The sequence below is a fragment of the Meles meles genome, chromosome 5 (assembly GCF_922984935.1).
Source record: "Meles meles chromosome 5, mMelMel3.1 paternal haplotype, whole genome shotgun sequence".
NCBI lineage: Eukaryota > Metazoa > Chordata > Mammalia > Carnivora > Mustelidae > Meles > Meles meles.
In genome coordinates this window covers 84,176,408-84,197,326 of record NC_060070.1, presented here as the reverse complement: position 1 = coordinate 84,197,326, position 20,919 = coordinate 84,176,408, and the positions used below count along the sequence as shown (strand labels likewise).

General features: G+C 39.6%; 1 protein-coding gene across 2 annotated transcripts in view; it reads right to left on the bottom strand.

The window, feature by feature from the left end:
- Positions 1–19,474, bottom strand: part of ROS1 (ROS proto-oncogene 1, receptor tyrosine kinase) — a 117,196-nt gene extending 97,722 nt beyond the window's left edge. For both annotated transcript variants that reach the window (XM_046005080.1, XM_046005081.1), the window contains exons 1-5: positions 18,795–19,474; positions 11,729–11,773; positions 10,806–10,865; positions 8,996–9,022; positions 3,900–3,960 (exon numbers count right to left, since the gene is read on the bottom strand). In XM_046005080.1, the coding sequence (XP_045861036.1) occupies positions 3,900–3,960; positions 8,996–9,022; positions 10,806–10,865; positions 11,729–11,773; positions 18,795–18,917 (316 nt within the window). In that variant the 5' untranslated portion in view covers positions 18,918–19,474. The remainder of the gene's footprint in view (positions 1–3,899; positions 3,961–8,995; positions 9,023–10,805; positions 10,866–11,728; positions 11,774–18,794) is intronic.
- Positions 19,475–20,919: the final 1,445 nt, after the last annotated feature.

Genomic DNA, 20,919 nt, shown 5'->3' with positions numbered 1-20,919 from the left:
CAAACAGAAATGTAACTGATTTTCATGTGTCAAACTTATATACTGCTACTTTGATGAATTTATTAGTTCTAACAGTTTTTTGTGCTATCTTTAGCTTTTTTAAAAAAGATTTTATTTATTTATTTATTTGACAGAGAGAGAGCACAAGTAAGCAGAGTGGCAGACAGAGGGAGAAAGAGAAGCAGGCTCTCTGCTGAGCAGGGAGCCTGATGTGGAGCCCCTGGAATCAGAACCTGAGCCAAAGGCCTGAGCCACCCAGGTGCCCCTAGCATTTTTTACTTGTAAGATCATATTATCTGCAAACAAGGATAATCTTCCTTCCTCCTTTCCATTTTGGATGGCTTATTTCTTTTTCCTGCCTCATTGCTCAGGCTAGAACTTCCTGTAGTATGCTGAATAGAAGTGACAAAAGCAAGCATTCTTGTCTTGTTCCTGACCTTAGAGGATAAGCTTTCTTTTTTAAAGCAACAATGACTACTCTGGCCAAGAAAACACAGTAAGTTTTTGTAAGAAGTTTAAAATGGCTAAATACAAACTTCCATGACCTCTCTCTTTCTGATTAAAAGCTGACACCATTCTGATCACTATAGATACTTAATCTGGAGTAATTAAAGTCTATACTATCAGAATACTCTGTGACCCATAGAGAAGAAAACCATTGTCATCTGAGGTTCTAGCCCACAGAGAGACTTAGCACAACACTTCTCTGCTGATTCTTCTATTTATGGTTCATTTTTAGCTATTATAACTATACAAGCAAAACACAGTTCTATTTTCCCACCTATTTTATGGTGTGAGATGCTTAATAGCAGATAGTGGACTATTCTGTGGGAAACCTTTATCAAAAATTAAAGGACACCTGGTTTAAAATGGAGTCGGGAAGTCCTGAAGGGGGCCTTCACACACACACACACACACACACATCCCTGGTTGCAGCATGCAGAATGAACACAAAGAAGGAAGTTAAGAATTATTTTGTCAAGGAGGACATTTATCACAGGGGAATTTCATCTTTTTTTTTTTTTTTTCAAGAAAAAGAAGGAAGAGCCCAACTTGCTCCAGCAACAATGCTCTAACCATCTCTCGCAGACAATGAGGAACTATCACAATCTTGAACTCTTGTTCTTCTCTGGTAAACTTTTATTCAAAACAACCATCCCCAATTTCCTCCTTTCCTCTATAAAAGCTGACCTTCCCTTTGTTCTCCAGACTTGCTGATGGTTTGCCATAGTTTGCTTGTCCTGAATTACAATTCCTTTGCCATTCCCAACTAAACTCATTTTGCCAGTAAGATAACTGGTTATTTTATTTTTAAGGTTGACACTTTAAAGAGGGGTCCAGTGTAGAGTTGTCAGCAGAGTAAGGAAGAAGATCCAAAAGAATCAGAAAGAACGGTGAGCTGAGAACTGGTAAAAGGGTACAAATAAATGTAAACTTCACAGCTAACTGGAGATATGTGTTTCAAAGCCATGGCAATATGTACTGAAAATCAGAGGTCAAGTAGGTTTGTTCTAAAACATCAGGACAAGAATTACCCAAGTGAGAAAGAGAAGCTGAATTGAGCTGTATACTACTTTCAGCACACTGCTGAATGGGTTAGAAAAGGCTCTGGAATTAGATCAGAGAGTTAAAATCAAATTACTCCCTTTCTAGTTCATCCCTTTCTATATGACCCCACGCAAATATATATACTTTGCGCCTCATTTTTCTCATCTGTAAAATGGGGATAATAATAGTATTTATCCCCCTGAGCTCAAAAAGAGCTAATACCTATAAGTTACTTTTACCAGTGTCTGGCTCATAAATGCCTAATAAATAATAGTTCTTTTTATTTTAATATATTGTTAACTATTACCATTTCCCCTGTGGAAAAGAGACATGGATGGTATCTAAAAGAGAATAATGTAGCAGACTCAGAGATAAATAGGCCAGGCACCAGATGTGTTAGAGACAAACATAATCTTAGGTGTATGGGCAAAAAGATTCAGTCTGAGGAAACTAAAGATATGGTCTATAAGCATAACTGCCTTTATTTAGACTTGGTACATCTCCTTTGTTAATGGTCTATAGACATTGATCCACAGTTGATGAGAAATTTTAAATAAAGCGTTGATTTCATTTTATTCTAACAGAGTATATAATTAAGTTGGTAGATAACTTTGGAATGTAAGAAAAGAATGGAAATCAAAGTTGCCTAAACTTTCTCCATTCTGGCATCTTTAGTTTCTCAGTTATTTTTTCATAACTCCTTGGACCAAAAGAATTACCTAACAGCTCCATTAATTAAGTATTGTAACTCAAGTATACATGTCCTTTCAACTTAGTAGATGTTTGAAAGAAATAACACACATAAATTGAAAGACAATATATGTATTTAATCTTTAAATAAAAATGATTATACACTAATGGGATCTGTGTGCCTATTGGGGATGGCACAATTTCTCAATATTATAATCAGACTGGGCACCATCATCACCATTTCCTGTTCCAGACTGAGTTTTTTATGATCTTTGCTTTTTATCACAGCAATCATCAGCATTGGGGTACCTGGGTGGCTCAGTGGGTTAAGCCTCTGCCTTTGGCTCAGGTCATGATCTCAGGGTCCTAGGATCAAGCCCCACACCGGGTTCTCTGCTCAGCGGGGAGCCTGCTTCCACCTCTCTCTCTGCCTGCCTCTCTGCCTACTTGTGATCTCTCTCTGTCAAATAAATAAAATCTTTAAAAAGAAAAGAAAAGAAAAGAAAACTCAGCATTGCAAAGATATGCTATAGAAAAGAATGTAGTGCACTTCATTGTTTATACCATAAACTACCTCCAACTGGTAGTTCCAAGGACGTCCAGAAAATGTCAACTATCCTATGTTTCCCTTGAATGTTCAAAATGCCCCATGCCTTCCTATGAGGTAGATATAATGCACTGGGGTAACTCAGTACACAGTTTGGAAACCACAGAATATAAATTTTATCCATATCTAACTCCCACTGCACAATAGGAAAAGAATATAAAATAGTGATACATCTCTACACAGAAATGTCAAGGTGGTTCTGTCTAAAGGACAGAAGCAAATCAGGACAGCAAGGCAAGATCCTCCCAATTTCCACTGGCTACTGAGAACAAGGAGCAAGCCTTTGAAACAAAGACTACAATTTATGGAAGAATCAATCATTTCCCTGTCTGAAAAGAGCTATCTATCTCTTAGTGGGAGGAAGATTCTGGAAATTTTGGAAGAGAAAACTACTAACACCGAAGTTATAACTTATCAAAGAGTTGGTCCTTCAGAAACCACTAGAGAATTAACACACTAGGATAAAGCCATTTAGACACACCCAACCTGCTCTGAAATCAGACAGAGGGAACTGGACACATACAGCTTAGTACCCTACTTACTCAAAATCTAAAAGCAAGAAGCATAGCTTCTATACATTCAGTGAATTTCCCGGAGCCTTGTAGGGATATATGCATGTTGTAGCTACTCTATTGACTACCTGGTAGCTGAATAATTAAATGCACATGAAATAAAATATTCCTATGTTTTGGGTTCATTAAAATAGTGGCATTTCCTGACATCAATCTGCTTAGGATCCATACTCGTTTCTTTCATTAGGATAGAAGTGATTTCACTTACCAAACTGAGGGCAGAACCTCAAATTCTAAACCTCAGTCAGGTGCTGTGTTCCCCCTATTTTGCCCTAGAAGAAGAGTCTTCCTGAGTTTCTATCACAATGGCTTCCACATTTGAAATCATATCATATCATACCATATCATATTATTTATATTTTTTCTAATGCTGAGATATAGAAGTCTAAATATTTTAAGAGATGGCCCATTCTCCTTACACATGCATGGGTCCCTAGAGTGGTATCAGGTATTTTGAATAATCATTGCATATGACTGCTTACCCAGCACTTCTTCCTCGAATGCACCTTCAGCACTGCTGCAGCCAACCTCGCAGGATTCTCGCTGTAGAGACATGTACCATCCCAGTCAGTGCAGCCTTCCTCCTGCTTTTGCTGATACATTTCAACTACATCGTGACATTCAAGTGCCTAGTGTATAAGTGTATACTTATACCTATCTATCAATTCTTTCAACTGCAATCCTTTAACTTTCCATTTGCTAGTGGGATTAGAAGAACATCTTTCAAACTTTTTTGACCATGTCCCAAATTCCAAAAGACATTTAACAAACAACGTAGTATACACATACAGGTTGGGGGAAAAAAATCTGGAAACAGTAATTACTTTTCCCCCCCTTTTTTAACACTGTTACTCAGACATATTTCATATGCTATAAAATTCACCCATTTAAAGTACAGGATTCGGGGCGCCTCGGTGGCTCAGTGGGTTAAGCCTCTGCCTTTGGCTCAGGTCATGATCCCAGGGTCCTGGGATCAAGCCCCGCATAGGGCTCTCTGCTCCACAGGGAGCCTGCTTCCACCTCTCTCTCTGCCTGCCTCTCTGCCTATGTGTGATCTCTGTCTGTCAAATAAATAAATAAAGTCTTTTAAAAAATAAATAAATAAAATAAAGTACAGGATTCAGTGTTTTTTAATATATTCACGGAACTGTGCAATCATCACTACATCTAATTTTAAAACAAGTTCATCCCATTAAGAAATCCCGCACCTGTGATGCAATCATACATGTTATGTTCTAGTCTGTTCTTTCATTTTGGTTGTTGTGACTCTTTATTCACTAACTTGATTTCATGATCCTCTAATGAGTGACATCCCACAATGTCAGAAAGCACTGAGCTCAACAATGCAATTAAATGTTTGCCATCTTGGTCAAAGGTTTAGTGAGTTAGTAACCGAAAACTCTAGATTAAAATGATGTCTATTTATTTTATATACTCATGCTTTCCTTCAGAAATTAAAAACTTACTGAATTTCATAGTAATTTGAACATTTTAATGAATATCTTAATACTAATGCTACATTTTAAGGTCTACAAAAACCTAGTAATGATTAGCATTTTACTTCATTAACTTAAAACAGTAAACATTTTCATGACCCAGACATAAATTTCCTGCAACTCTTAACAGATGCATTAGCATTCGTTAGAAAGAAGGAAGGAGGGAAGGAAGGAAGGAAAGAAGGAAGGAAGGAAGGAGAAGGAAAGGAAAAAGGAAAGGGAAAGAAGGAAAGGAAAGGAAAAAGAAGAGATAAAGCTTTTGGAGAAAAGACACAAATTTAAGACCATAACACAATCATGATCCATCTCTCTGCTTTCATTCAGTTTGCATTTATAACACCTAGGACAACATGCTATTGTTTCTCATGGAGATAGTGGAAACCATGACACAATACATTTGCCCTAAACATGCCAAGTAATTTGCAAATACTAGCTGCACAATGTTTGACATATTCACTCAAGGGAAGTGCAGACTGATAAACTCGGGTTTGCTTAGTTAAGGATTAATTTAAATACCTCAGTCTGGGCTCAGGATTATTTAACTTAAGGGTTTAGTATACTTTTCACATTCTTCTTGCAGGCTCCAATAAAATACTTGTTGAATAAATATACCAAGTGGCAACCAAATTATCATGTAACTGGAATTTTTTTCCAAGCAGTAGAACCAAGGAAGAAGAAAGGAAATAGAATAGAGTTTATTTGGAAATATTGCTAGTCATGACTATCCAGTAAATTGTGGGTTTATTTTTCCTGCATCTTTTCAGAGGAAAATATGTAATAAAATTCGGATCTATGTAGGCGTTTAACTATTTTGTTACCCTGTGAAGCCTGTATTGTTTCAGTTTTTTTTAAAGATTTTATTTATTTATTTGACAGACAGATCACAAGTAGGCAGAGAGGCAGGCAGAGAGAGAGGAGGAAGCAGGCTTCCCGCTGAGCAGAGAGCCCCATGCGGGGCTCGATCCCAGGACCCTGGGATCATGACCGGAGCTGAAGGCAGAGGCTTTAACACACTGAGCCACCCCAGTGCCCCTATTATTTCAGTTTTATTGAGACATAATTGACATATAAATTGTGTAAGTTTAAGGTATGCAACATGTTGATTTGATACATTTATATATTGCAAAATGATTACCACTATAGCATTAGCTAACATCTCCATCCCATCATGTAATTACCATTTCCTTTTTTGTGGTGAGGACATTTGAGATCTACTTTCTTGGCAACATTCAGGTATAGAATGCAGTATTATTAGCTATTAGCTGTACATTATAGATCACCAGAACTTGTTAATATTAAAACTGGAAGTTTGTATTCTAAGAAGTTTAAATGTTATATCAAGTGGAGGCAACACTATAAATTAGATTCTCTCCCTCTCCCTCTCTCTCATCTAACATTGGGCTTAGAATGACATTATCCAGTGCTCAAATTGCCTAGAGAGAATCTAAACGTGATCAGATTTAAGGAAATCAGAGAATCTGAGCCCAGAGCCCCTGGATGAGGCATGTTTACAGTGTATCCCAGGCCTCTGAGCTACCATTCCCATTGCAGAAGCCAAGTTCATGTTTCCCAGGGGCTACATCAGTCCGCTGTCTCTGTTCTAGTCCACACTCCCATTTCTCCCATAGTAGTAAAACCAACTTTCATCCCTCTGGCTCCACCCTGCATTTTTTTTAAAGATTTTGTTTATTTATTTGACAGACAGAGATCACAAGTAGGCAGAGAGGCAGTCAGAGAGAGAGAGGAGGAAGCAGGCTCCCTGCTGGGCAGAGAGCCCGATGTGTGACTCGATCCCAAGACTCTGGGATCATGACCCGAGCTGAAGGCAGAGGCTTTAACCCACTGAACTACCCAGGCGCCCCTCCACCCCTGTATTTATCAGACAGGTACACATGCTGGCAATGCCTTTTCTTACTCCTGTAACCCAAGGAGGACATACCCACCCCATCCTGGGATGCCCCTAGCATAGCCTCTCTGAATGAATTATGACTTCCTTTCCTTAAAAACCATTCATTCATTCAAAAAATGCTTATTGAGTACATACTTTGTGTGTGTGCCAAGCACTGGTATAGGCTTTAAGGATCTAGCAGTAAGCAAGACTGGTAAGTTCCCCACCTTCATGGAATTTACATTCTCTTAGAAGAAGAGAGACATGAGGTGCCTGGGTGGATCAGTCATTAAGCATCTGCCTTCGGCTCAGGTCTATGATCCCAGGGTCCTGGGATGGAGCCCCATATCAGGCTCCCTGCTCAGCAGGAAGCCTGCTTCTCCCTCTCCCACTCCCCCTGCTTTGTTCCTGCTCTCGTTGTCTCTCTCTCTCTCTCTGTCAAATAAATAAATAAAATCTTAAAAAAAGAAGAAGAAGAAGAAGACAACGACAGACAACGAGTAAAATAAATAAATAAAATACATTTAGATAACAAGAAGTGCTATGAAGAAAATAAAGCAAGGTAAAGGCATAAGGCATGACTAGGCAGGAAGGAGACTTTGTCTTCTCAGGGTACTCAGGAAAAACCATGCAGAGAGGATCCTGGAGCAGGACCTGAGTGACTGCAAGCATCTGGGCTCATAAAAGGTCTTAAGGACAAAAGCTAGGAGGCAGGAATGTTCCCTCTATATTCTGAAGAGGGAAAGGCCCTTGTGGCAGGCAGAGAACAAGGGAGAGGGGGTGCAAGATGGGGCCCAGCAAAGGGTAGTTCATAAGCTTTCTCAACAGCAATGCAAAGCCATAGAAAGGTTTTTAGGAACAATATGACCTGATTTGCATTTTTAATTAGGAGGGATAAGCCATCTCACTGGCTGACATCATTTTCCAAGTTATAGTTTGTTAAGCTAACTCTTCCAACACTATTTCCTCCAAGGAATGTGTGCAGAAATTACCAGCTTCCTAGGTTGAAGCATTAATGGTTGAAGAGTTGATTTCCTCCTGCAGGTGTGGGTAGCTGAGATCAAACATCTAGTCTCCATAGTTCTATCTCAATCTCTGTACCTCCATAGCCTGTATTGCTATTCAGTTCTACTTTATTTAAAGTGTAAAACAGCCCAGTGTACAAAGAAAAGAACAGAATAATAATGTGAGTTATAACAGACAGGAAAGCTTTATGTCATATACACACAGACAGCAGGCAGTGTGCTGATCACCAGGAAGCTACCGCATTAGCAATCCAATCTCAGGCTCGATCTCGAGGCTCGAGAGGCTTGAACCATCCCTGACTTTCTTAACACTATATTCCCAGGGATGGTTTTGGTAAGGGGAGGGTGGCAATGTTACTTGAACTACATAAAAAGATTCTCGGGCAGGTTTTGATTTTTTAAAATCTCAATTAGAAAAGACTTATATTTTTTTTTAAATATGGAGTGAATTCCTCCTGCCCCTCCCCCACCCCTGGCCCCATCTACTCCCAGGGGAAAATCACTCAGGCACAGAGAAAGCACAGACTATTGAGAAAATGATCCAACGTAACATTTTGTGTTGTTTATTTTTATTCTCTAGTAAAAAGAAACTTTTTTGTTTTACTAATGGATGGTAAGTTATATTCCTTTCCCAGGCAGAATAAAATAGTTCTGTCCTTTGGTTTCAAGGACATTTAAGTAGAATACAACATGGGCTTTAAACTGAGAAATAATATATTTTCTCCATAAACCTCTCTTGTTGACCTAAAACTAATTCTGAGGACCACAGAATCCAGAACAGTTGAAGAAGATCAAGTAGGGAAAAAAATCAAAATCCCTAAGGTCCTTCTGAAAAAGAGGAGAAAATCCAGTGCAGGGGAGGAACGCAGAGCTGAGAAAAGAGACCTGAGCAGCCAGAGTCAGCAGGAAGACACTTATTATCATAGTAGGGAAAAAACAATAATAAAATATCTTAAAAGCTGTGCTTTAAAATGTTGTCAAGGAGTTTGTTGAAGAATAAAGAAAATTGCAAATACAGTGTTCTTTTTAAATATACATATTAAATCATAGACTACTGTGATTTATTATGAAGGCTTAGGCAGGCTTCTTCATTCTTATTTTAATAGTTTTTTAAATCTAAGAGAAAGACATGGGGTTTGATGACATCTGTTTTGTGCTTGCCAACTCACCTCACAAACAGGGGCATAGGTGTCATTCTGCACAGGAAAAAAGAAAAGTGAAATTACTTAAAATCTTTAAGGTTGTAAATAATTTTAATGACACTTTATTTTTTAAATTAATTTCTTGCCCCACCATTGACAAATAACCAATAAAAACAATCAAAATCAAGGAGCCCAGAGCTGGGCCTTCAGTCCAGGCGGGCCACTGTATGAACAGCTATAAAAATTATGTTTGCAGGGAGCCATTGGTTAAGCAAGAGACTCCTGAACTTGGCTCAGGTCGTGATCTCAGGGTTGTGATATGTAGCCCACATTGGGCTTAAATTTTCCCTCTTCCCTTCTGTTTGCATCTCTGGAAAAATGGTACAGTTTGATGTCTACTAAAAAATCCCAGTTGACCAAGACGTGATCTGCAGTGGACGGGGTTAGAGAATGAAGAGGTGCTGGCAGATGCCCAGTGGAGACAGAAGCTGACATGGAAACCACCAACAGCTCTGGCTAGCAAAGATGCCCCTGCCCCTGTCTGGACTGGCTGCTCTGGTGCCGACGGTACTGCCTGGACTGTCTCCAGCATCAGATGGTCCTTCCCACTCAGTAACCTGGCAAGTGCTGTCTGAGCACCTGCTGGTTGCCTCTTACGGTGTTCTGAGAAACAGACAGTGGGAACAAGAGAGACCCCTCTGATGGGCTCACAGGTCAGAGCAAAAGACAGCAAACACAGACCAAAGGATGATTTCCATTGGAATTCATAAAAAATGGCACCAGAGAAAGGTAAAAGAATTTTTAGAATGGTTATAGTTCCCAAATCCAGAAAATGCCCGCTCCACTTTTTGGTAACTCCCATTTTATGGGGCACATTGTCACGAATGTGAGAGTAAGCCTAAGCCTGTTCAAGAGACTTGAGCACAAGACCATATAAGAAAAGCTATGAGCGCCATTTGGAAGGAGAAGTTAATGTCCTTATTTAAATCTCAAGGATAGAGCTTCATTCGTTAATAGGAAACAATATTAGAATTACCCCAAATCATCATGATTCAACCTCGGACCTGAACAAAGGAATCCACTCTTAAAGGACAAAATTCTTATTCACTATACCAGAGTAATGATAGTGTATCAGGCACGATACAAGATGGAGATTCTATTATTATCCTAATGTATTGAGGGGAAAAGTAAAGTACCAAGAGGTAAAGTTCCTTAACCAGTTACACACTAAGTGACAAAGCTGGGATTAATTAAAAATTTAAAATAAAGCATTTGGGGATGTATTTTCTACATAACATGGAGTAAACAAAGGGGTTTGTGACCTCTGGATTAGAACGCTGCCATGTTATCCACAGAGAAACTCCCAAGAGGACCTAGGGCCTTGCTCGCCAAAGTGTCATTCAGGAACGATAAGCATCACATCACCTGGGAGCTTGTTACAAGGACAGAATCTGTGTCCCATCTCAGGTCTTCAGAATCAGAATCTGCATTTTATCAAGATCCTTAGATAACTGAACTTTATTTAACATTTGAGAAGCACAAGACTAGGGAATTAGACAAATGCCTGACATTCTACTAAAAGGCCATTATAGTTTAGAGCACCTATGGGTATCTTTGGGTTCCACAGTTTGCATTCATTTCCCCGGGTCTCCAGTTGCATTAATAGCATTTATCTCAATTTTCCCTATTATTATGTATCAGTCAGGCTATCATACTTTTCCCTTAGAGTCATGCAAGCTCCTTGAAAGCCAATGAAAATTCAAATGGGAATCCTCTTAGATAACTTTTCTCTTGAAAGTGATATTAGTACCAAAACAGAAATATAATTAATACTTACACATTTTAAAGCACAGTTTTCCTGCTCTACAGAGTTCCAGAAATGACATCCTTGGATGCACTGCAAGAGACATAATAAGAGAAAATGGTGACTAGAGAAGGGTGACTTTTTCTTGCCACCTGATTAGTGCCACATAGTAACAAAATGTATCTACCCAGGAACCTGTGGTCTCAAAAGGATCAGGACCTTTGGAATCCTAAGCAGAGATCTCCTATTTCCAGGCAGAGTGGGGCTTGGGGTGACTCACTGCAAGCTAGCGGGGTTGCTAAGCAGAGGTGGCATGGGCAGGCCTAGAACGCAGAGATCACCCAGCCTTCAAGGAGCACCCTATCCCCTGGGTAGCTGGCAGCAGGGAAAGTCCTGGACACCATGGCATCAAGCATATCGTGGGTCCTGGTCATGTCCTTGCACAACAAGTAAAACTCAAAACTGGGGACTCAACCAGAAGGCAGCATACCAAAACTGGAAGAAGTCCACAGTTGGGGAAGTGTGTTCATTTTGAGTCATTACACACTAGTTGAGTAAATGGATACAGGTGCAAACCAGTAATAAAACCATAAATGTAATTGTTAGGAGAAACACTGGAGACCATCTCATCCAACCCTCTCAGACAACAGGTAATAAAATGAAGTCTCAGAAATATTAAATAATTTGCCCCAAGCCACATAGCCAAGTAGAATCAAAATCATGGAGTTGGATTAGTCCTGTGTGTTCCTTCCTCTTTGACACACCATGACTGGGTTCATTTTTGAATATTCTGTAATTCAGATTTCTTGCTATTTTCAGTTGAACTTCCTCCCATCAAGGACAAAGAAATGAGACTCTACTTAGGAATTATTCTTATTGTAATAAAACCTGACCATGGTCCCATTTTTATCAACGCAAACACTATAAACTTCCTGACAGTGGAAGTGATTACTCACCGGTTCACTCAGATTGTATGGCGTGCCAATGTCAAGCTGTTGGCCCTGAAGTGAAGAAGGAGATCAGAAACACCAGCTATCAATCTCGTGTCCAGTACGACTACCACAGCTTTTTTAAAAAAAGTTTCCTGGAATAGTGTTTTCTAACTATAAAGTACAATGTTTTAAAGTCATTAAATCAGTCATGAAATCTGGTAAAATGTCAATGCACATTATAAGATGGAATGCCTGAGAATTCTGCAGAAATTATCAAGGCAGAGCAGGGGGGCTGTAAGGAGTGTTTAAGGACCATGGACATATTCTCACACTGTATGAAGTAAGTCTGTGACTTTAGTCAACTCATCGAGTCAAAGGATTTGGGGGTTAAAGATAAATTACAGTTTTGTTTTGTTTTTTAATCAGTCTTACTAAGAATAGTGAAAAAATATAAATTCAGAATTTCACATATAGTAAAACATCTGATTACTCTGGTTTTTTTTTCTCATATTTTCATAAATTTTAAGAGATTTTTGTGCTGGAAGAATATAAAAGAAATAGGAACAAAGGGGGGAAATCTTATAAATTGTCCATCCTCTCCTGGTTGTTATGTGAGTAGAGTCCTTGATAAACTGAAAGGCTCACAAAGGATGACAATATTGGGCCTACGATGATCAGGTATGTGCCAATAGTGTACTATGGACAGATCTAATTGTCAGCATCCCTCACTGACTGACTTAGAAATATGAGTAGAGGATAACTAAGTGAATACACCTAGTACCTCTGGTACTGCTCGGAACGTTCCCTGAAAAGTCACAGGATTTGAAACATTGAATTGAAGAGATGATTAATCCAGCCAGGAGCATGCCGTCTGACCTTGGCTTACCCAGCACTATAAGCAAGATGTGTTCCCGGAGATGATAGAAGATCCAAAGGAGGCCTGGAGGCATTTAGTTTCATTTTTGTTTTTTAAGATTTATTTATTTATTGGGTGCCTGGGTTTTATTTATATATTGGGCACTCGGTGGATTAAAACCTCTGCCTTTGGCTCAGGTCATGATCCTGGGATCCTGGGATCAAGTCCTGCATCGGGCTCTCTGCTCAGCAGGGAGCCTGCTTCCTCCTCTCTCTCTCTGCCTGCCTCTCTTCCTACTTGTGATCTCTGTCTGTCAAATAAATAAATAAAACCTTAAAAAAAAGATTTATTTATTTACTTCAGAGAAAAAGAGAGAGAGCAGAGGAAGGCACAGAGGGAAAGAATCTTGACGCATACTCCCCACCCAGCAGGGAGCCTGGTGCAGGGCATGGGGCTAGATCCTATGACCCATGAGACCATGATTCTTGAGATCAGGACCCAAGCAGAAACCAAGAAACAGATGCTTAACCAACTGAGCCACCCAGGCACACCCCCACTCCAGGTGGTTGAAGCCTCTCTTGAGGGCTTCTGAATAGCCCTCGGTTTTCAGAGGGAAGAGAAGATCTGTTTAACACTAAGTTCACTGAGCGTTCTTTCCCCTTCCAGGTAAGAGCCATTCATTTTGGCCTTCATTCTGTATTTGGAACAGTCCAGAGGGATAAAAGGTCTTCAGTACGCACATACATAAGGAATAAACCCATGAACTCAAGATGGCCTATTACATAGGAATGCTCCAGAAGCCCTGTCTCTTGAAAGCCTCCTCTAATGGCCTTGCACTCTGGGGTTTCACTTAGGAAGTTATCAGACACAGGAACCAAAGAACCAAAGTTGCTTTTTCCCGGGCCATTTGATGTGTGAATGAAGATTGCTCTGGCCTCCATTCCCTAATTACATTTGTAGCGAAAGAAGAATGCTTCATGTGTTTTGATTTTTTATAAGAAATACTCAGAGAGTCAGAACTGAATCTTTTAGATTAATTTTGCAGCCATGGGCATAATAATGCTTTGTTTCCATTAAAAAAAAAAAAAGCTTTTGGTTCCCCTTTGTATGATTGAACCACAATCATATACAATGAAGTCTAAGAGGGAATTTGCAATTAAATTTTTTCAGATCCCTTCAAAAATCTGTTAGCTCACAAAAACAAAAGAGAGGTTGCTGGGTAGTTTCTGCATTCCATTTTAAACAGTGGGCCGGCAGAGATGTTTCTTGGTGACCATAAAGTCACACTGTAAGAGTCCTGAGTCCTTTCATTGGCAGCTCTAAAGACTAAATTTAACAGGCTGAAGAGAGAGCCACCACAGGGCCTTGGGCAAGGTAGCTTCAGGAGTCAGGTCTATGGGGTGATGAAGAAGATGCTGTCAACCGTCGTCCTCAACATTATTAGAGCTACCATTCAGCGAGTGATCCTATGTTCCGACAGGTTACCAGGGGTTTTACACTAAATCTTATTCAACCTCTCAACAGCACTAGTAGGTATTATTACTAACCCCCTTGTACAGCTGAGACCCAGGGAGGTTCAGTGTTGCTCAAGAGTTAAAATGTAAAGAAGGCTGAGTTGTCTCCAGACCCTGTCCTCTTAACCAAAGTACCATGCTCCCTGTGATCTGCACCAAATCCACAGTCCTCCCTTTGCAATGAGACTCCTCCTCAGTTTACCCTAGCACCACCTCCTCCAACGAGCTGCTTGAAACACACAATCCCAGTCCTGGATTCTAAATCTTCTTAACCCATTTCTACCACTTGGCACAAGTTTGTCTCTCCCGCCCCCCTCAGCCGGAACTGCTTTCATTTCTTTACTTCCCACCCTAGGAAATGAAACAGAGCAGTATGCTCTGCATTTTAATCCCATATAGGACACCTGCACCTGATGTGACATTGAAGTATTCTCATCTGACACATAAGTAAGATAGTATTTAGTGCATAAAGTTCTGTGAGGATTCAATTAAATAATGTACTATTAGAGTACAGTGCCAGGCTCTGGGGATCTATTAGTAGTATTAGGTGCAAACAACTTTCCCAAATTTATCTCTGGTGAGTGATGCAATAATCTCTTCAGATATATTTCTTGATGAGCGTGAGATCACTGGTTTATCCCACCTTTGCCAACTACAAATGTTTTTATCTTTGCCAATTTGATGAAAGCAAAGTCAGTCATTCTGCAATTCTGTGAGGCTGCATACTTATCAATAGGCGTTAGCCATTTCTGTTTTTTATTTTGTGAAGTAGGGCTTCATGTTCTAAAATTGTTTTATTTTTCCTTAAGATTTTATTTATTTATTTGACAGAGAGAGCGAGAGAGCACAAGCAGGGGGAGCATCAGAGGGAGAGGGAGAAGCAGACTCCCCGCTGAGCAGGGAGCCAGTGGGGGGATGAAGGCAGCCACCTAACCAACTGAGCCATCCAGGTGCCCCTAAACTTAAATACTGTTTTATATATAAGGTTTGGTTAAAATTCTGTTCATCCTATGTAATATTTTTCCCATTTTGGGGGCTTTTTCTTGTGCTCTGTTTATTGTCCAATAATTTAAGTTTCTAAGTAGTTAAATTATTCATAATTTCTTGTAGGGATTCTGTATTTTTGAAACAGCCTTCTTAGGCATTGCCACTCCAAGACTGTAGAAATATTCACTTCTAATTTATTCCAACATATCTAGGGGGTAAAGTCTTGTTTCGTTTTGTTTTGCTTCTGTTGTTTGTTTTATCTAAATCACAGTTATTTTTAACAACTCCTGGAATCTATGTGAATCTGGTAGTATTGTTAAGGAGTTAGGTTTTTAAAAATTTGCCTGAACTTTAAAAAAAAAAAAAACAAAAAACTTTATTTCTGGGGTGCCTGGGTGGCTCAGTCGGTTAAGCGTTCGACTCTTGGTTTTGATTCAGGTCATGAACTCAGGGTCATGAGACTGAGCTCTGCATTAGGTTCTGTGCTCAGCGGGGAATTTGCTTCTCTCTCTCTTTCTCCCTCTGCCCCTCTGCCCCTCCTCCTGCTCTCTCTCTCTCTCAAACAAATAAATAAAATTAAAAAAAAAAAAAAAACAACAAAAAAACATGTGCTCGCTTCGGTAGCACATGTACTAAAAAAACAGACTTCATTGTCAGATCCCACTCAGGCATAGCTGCCCTCATTATCCACATCAGTCACCAGAATGGTAGTTTTTACCAAGGATAGATCTACGTGGACACAATAATAATCCCCTGAAGTCCGTAGTTTACCTTAGGGCTCATTCACAGTTGTATATTCTGTGGGTTTGGACAAATGTATAGTGACATGTATCCATCATGATATTGTACAGAGTATTTTCACTGTTTCTAACAATCCTCTGTGCTCTCCCTATGCATCTCCCCACCACATACAAACCCACTCCTGGCAACACTGATCTCTTCATTGTCTCCATCATTGTGCTTTTCCTAAAATGTCATGTGTTTGGACTCATCCAGTATGGGGTCTTTTCAGATTGGCTTTTTCACTTAATGTATGTCTTTAAGGTTCACTCCATATCTTCTCATGGCTTGAAAGCTCTGATGTCTTTTCAGCTCTGAATAATATTTTACTGTCTGGATGTGCCACAGTTTACTTATTCACTCACCTCCTGAAGGAAGGTGTTATTTTTTATGGTAAATGAACAGCCCCACTTGGGTTGGAACCGCCATCTTTGTCATATTCCACACTTCCTTTTGTGCACGGCTTCCCTATACAAGAAAGGTATTGATGCCTGTTCTTTTTTTTAAAACAGGATAACCTCTGAACTCTAGTTTCTAATGCCTTGCATTGAATTGAATTGATGCTTCTAACAGAACATTTCTCAATGCTAGTTCCTGAGTCGTTGGGACTTGCTACTCAAAAAAAAAAAAAAAGGTTTTATTGCTGAAGAAGATCAGAAAATTATGATTAAACAAAGCCATTAATATGCTGTTGTGCCCTGTGAATCTATACAACGCTGGCAAAAAGCATTTCCATAAACTATTTGACTGTGGATATCTTTTGTTTCTTTTTCACGAAGGCTGCCACAACACTAGTGTTCTCAAGAACCTTCATTATTTTTTGTTCTCTGCAGCACAGGCACATATAACTCAAAAATATTGTCAGTTACTACATTCAACTAATACCTACAGATCCCTCAAATGATGTAAATTGTTCATGTTCAGCATAGAACTATGATCTGTGTACATTTGGACAGCAGTTCTAAACTTTCCTTTGTATAAGACTCTGTGTTTCTTTTTAAAAAGCAAAGATGCCTCAGGGTCAAGAACCACCCAGTGAAATCAAAGACGACCTTCGCAACAAACGTCGGGGCTGCAAAGAATGGCACACATGAAAAATGCGAACAGTATCATAAACTCGAGCACTTTACATACGCTTTCCCTTGATCCATGGCTATATCCACTGTTCGTTCACCTAGCTTTTGTCCCTCCAGGCCCTGTGTGGGAGGCCCAGATGGAGAACATGGATGACAGGTGCTAGGCAAATTGGCAGACTATGTCTCTCCCAGTGGCCACCGCATCGGCAGTGCCTGTGTCTGTGGGTGGAGAGCGGAAGGCAGTGCAACAAAGGAACAGACTGTCTGCTCCTACTGCCTGAAACGTAGGAGCCCACACAAAGATAAGACAAAACTAAACATAACTAAAAAATGAAACAAAATAAAATGGAGACTACAGTAATGGAAACAACGAACATCAGCTTTGACAGTAAGGGGAAATTAACAAATTATGGTGGACATTTATAGGATGGGAATATTCTAAATATACTGAAGATCCCATTTCCATAAAAACTTACAAGGTAGGAAAAACTTGCAAGGTCACGGTAGGTGAAAAAAACAGATGGACAACTGTATATAAAATGATATACATACTTGAAGAGAAAATGCATTTTTCTTTTCTTCTCTACTTCTACACCTCATAAATATTTTGCAGTGAATATATGTTCTAATCAGGGGAAATTTTTAAATTATTCAATAAAGAACACAAATGGGGCACCTGGGTGGCTCAGTGGGTTGAGCCTCTGCCTTTCGCTTGGGTCATGGTCTCCAGATTCTGAGATCGAGCCCCACATCAGGCTCTCTTCTCAGCGGGGAGCCTGCTTCCCCCCTCCTCTCTCTCTGCCTGCCTCTCTGCCTACTTGTGGTCTCTGTCTGTCAAATTAAAAAAAAGAAAAAAGAATACGTATTATAGTCTTATTTTTCCATGTTTAAGTTTGGATGAGGACTGTCAAAGCCTGATGCATACAATCCCACCTTAATGGCAATAAGGTCTTCAACAGTGATTTATATAAAATACCAAATTTTTTTTAAAAAACGCTACTATCCATAGAAAGCTTAAGTAGTATTTTAATCTATAGTTTAAATTAAGCCAGAAGAGTGTAGCACAGATAATTAGCCTTTTTATCCACCTGGGACTTCTACCCCCAACACTTTAGCATAACAAGGAGTAATTTTATTATTGGAAAAGGTAGGACTATTAGTAGCTCATAAGCTATCAAGCTATTTCCTTTGTCTCTAGATAAGAAGAGTACATCTTTCTGTGGCTAGAAAATATATGGTGGTTTTGTTTTTTTTTTAACAATTGATTCAGGGGCTCTTTGAAGCACAACCATGTCCCAATAACTGAAAGATATGGAACATTTTATAGGGGAAGGATATCCAGAAAACCCATTATTGAAAAAAATTACAAATGCACAGGTAGAAGTAAAGGAACTTAAAAACAAGGCTTGCTTTTCAAATAAAACATTGTTTTATCTGCATCTGCTCCCTTGGGCATCCACCTCCCCATACAACCCTCCATCCCCACCATAAATGTTACTGCCGTCTGCAACTAGGAGGCATGGCCCTATGGCCAACCCTATTTCTTGCTTTAAGACAAACAAATGGTTTGGAAATAGACAAGTTTAAATTGATATTTAAAAACATGCACAGTTTATCGCAAGTAAGCCTCTTTAAGCCAATTCCTATGCCCCCTCCCCCACAGGGGAAAAAAGAAATCTATGAGCAGATAACTTAAAGAAATAAAATAGCCCTCCCCTCCCTTCTGTAATTAAAAACATTCCTAACTTATTTGGGGGGGGGGATCTTTCTTGTGGTGCGACCACGTCTCATGAGAAAATCATTCACTCATTTTTAACAAGCTGAATTCTGCGCAATCCAGTTCCTGCAAAGAGAAGTATTAGAGCAGCAGAACTTACCAGGTTAGTTACACATGACTTTAGGCAGTGGTTTAAAACTGTACACTGTACCAGAGAAATCCATATGCCGCCAAGAGTCGCAACATTGACAAGTTTCAGAATAAGCCAGCAAATGTTCTTCATCACTTCACCGATGGCGATTTTTAGATGACCATTCTTCTCATTTTCTCCATCCCACTGTAACAGTTTCTGTTGAAAGAGTGGCTGGTGGAGGTTGGGGTTTTGGGGTTTTGTTTTGTTTTTTTTGACATGTGAGAATATCTTTGCCTTTTAAAATAACATTTAGACCATTTACTCTAGACTTTTAAATCCTAGATACTGTGTAATAATCACGTAAGAGCTATTTCATAACTGAGTTTCCTTTGACTCAGAAAGGATCTAGAGGTTAGATCCTAGCAGTGAGCTTCGCATGGGAAGTAAACAATGTAGTAAAGGCAAACTGCATTTCAGCGAGACTGTGACACTTGGCACCGTCTGAAACTGGAGCTCTTTGGACCGTCCACTGCTTCACTTCTCTGGGCTTGGTTCAGCTCGGCAGGCAGCTGGGTTTTTGACCATCTCTGCTGTAGCAGACAGCGGCACCATTATAATGAAGACCCATCCGAAAAACAGTCAAACGATGCTGCAGAGGGGAAAAACAGAACCCTTTGAGAGCCAATACATATTTCAAAATTAAAAAGCAAACAAAGCGGAAATTAATAGACAAATACTCCAAAGGTACGTTAAAGACAAGGAAGTTTGCTAGAGTACTTTGAGAACTTTGCTACATATTAACCAAAATACCGCCTTATCAAGTCTATTGAGACAGAGAGCTGAAACTAGCCACCACAGACCTGAGACATGCCCAAGTGTAGCTGTCTGGAAAAGGAAATATTGCACAAATTTCAATTAGCCTTGCATCAAAGTTAAGGATTTGAAATCTGCAAGGTACAGAAGTGAGTCATTCTGGAGAGCTCCTTTTTAGGTGGCTGAGGATTAACTCTTTCAGGCCAGATAGTTTTGTGTTGGTGTCCTTTTTTATGACTTAAGTATTAAATAAACTTCCATGTGGTCGTAAATAAATTTTGCTAATGGAACTTCAGCTTTCCTTATTGGCATGAGGTCTCATGTGAGCAATACAGGCATGGGTTTTTTGTGTGTTTTGTTTTGTTTTGTTTTCTGAGCTGAGCATCTTCTGGCAAATGTTAACGAAACTGGTGTACAACATAAAGACAAACGGTACCAACCCCAAAACTGACCCCTAAAGCTTGGTTTCATGAAAAACTTTCCCATTGTCCACCTAATATTTGCTCATTTTCTGTATTTTTAGGATTGTAGGTTAAAGAATAGACAACTCTCCAATTTCTCGGTCAGAGTAATATGACCATCTTTCTACAAAATATACATTTAAATCAGAGAGTAAATGACCTTGCCTACGGGATGAAATTATCTCCTTCATTGTGCTACCAATGTTTTTTGCCTTGTTGGCACAAATAATGTGTATAACTTCGCTAACAAAATGGACTACTAAGTACTTTCTTGTTGTAGCTTTATTGGTGGAATGTGAAAAAAGAAATATCCTTCCAATTTCAAGATTTTGTGCTGTTTCTGATTTTTGGAATTTAACTGGCACATAGTTGCACTCATGAAAAATGCACTGTGTCCTAAGATATTTGTTATGGAATTACTTATTTCAAAAAATTGGAGGGGCACCTGGGTGGCTCAGTGGGTTAAGCCACTGCCTTTGGCTCAGGTCATGATCTCAGGGTCCTGGGATCGAGCCCCGCATCGGGCTCTCTGCCCTGCAGGGAGCCTGCTTACTCCTCTGTCTCTGCCTGCCTCTCTGCCCACTTGTGATTTCTCTCTCTGTCAAATAATAAATAAAATCTTTAAAAAAAAAATGGAAACAACCTAACAGTCCAATAATATAATACTGGGTCAATAAATTCATGCATTTCCTCTTCATGTTTTCTCCACATGGGCATGTTTGGACTTCTTCCCAGCATGATGGTCTCCAGGTGATTGGAGAACTTATATGGTGGCTTCAAGCTTTGGAGAAAGTGTTTCAGTGTTAAGCTTAGTCATTGTCCTTAATGACTCAGTTGGAGAAATCACAGTTACTTTTGTTGCATTTTATTGGTTGCCA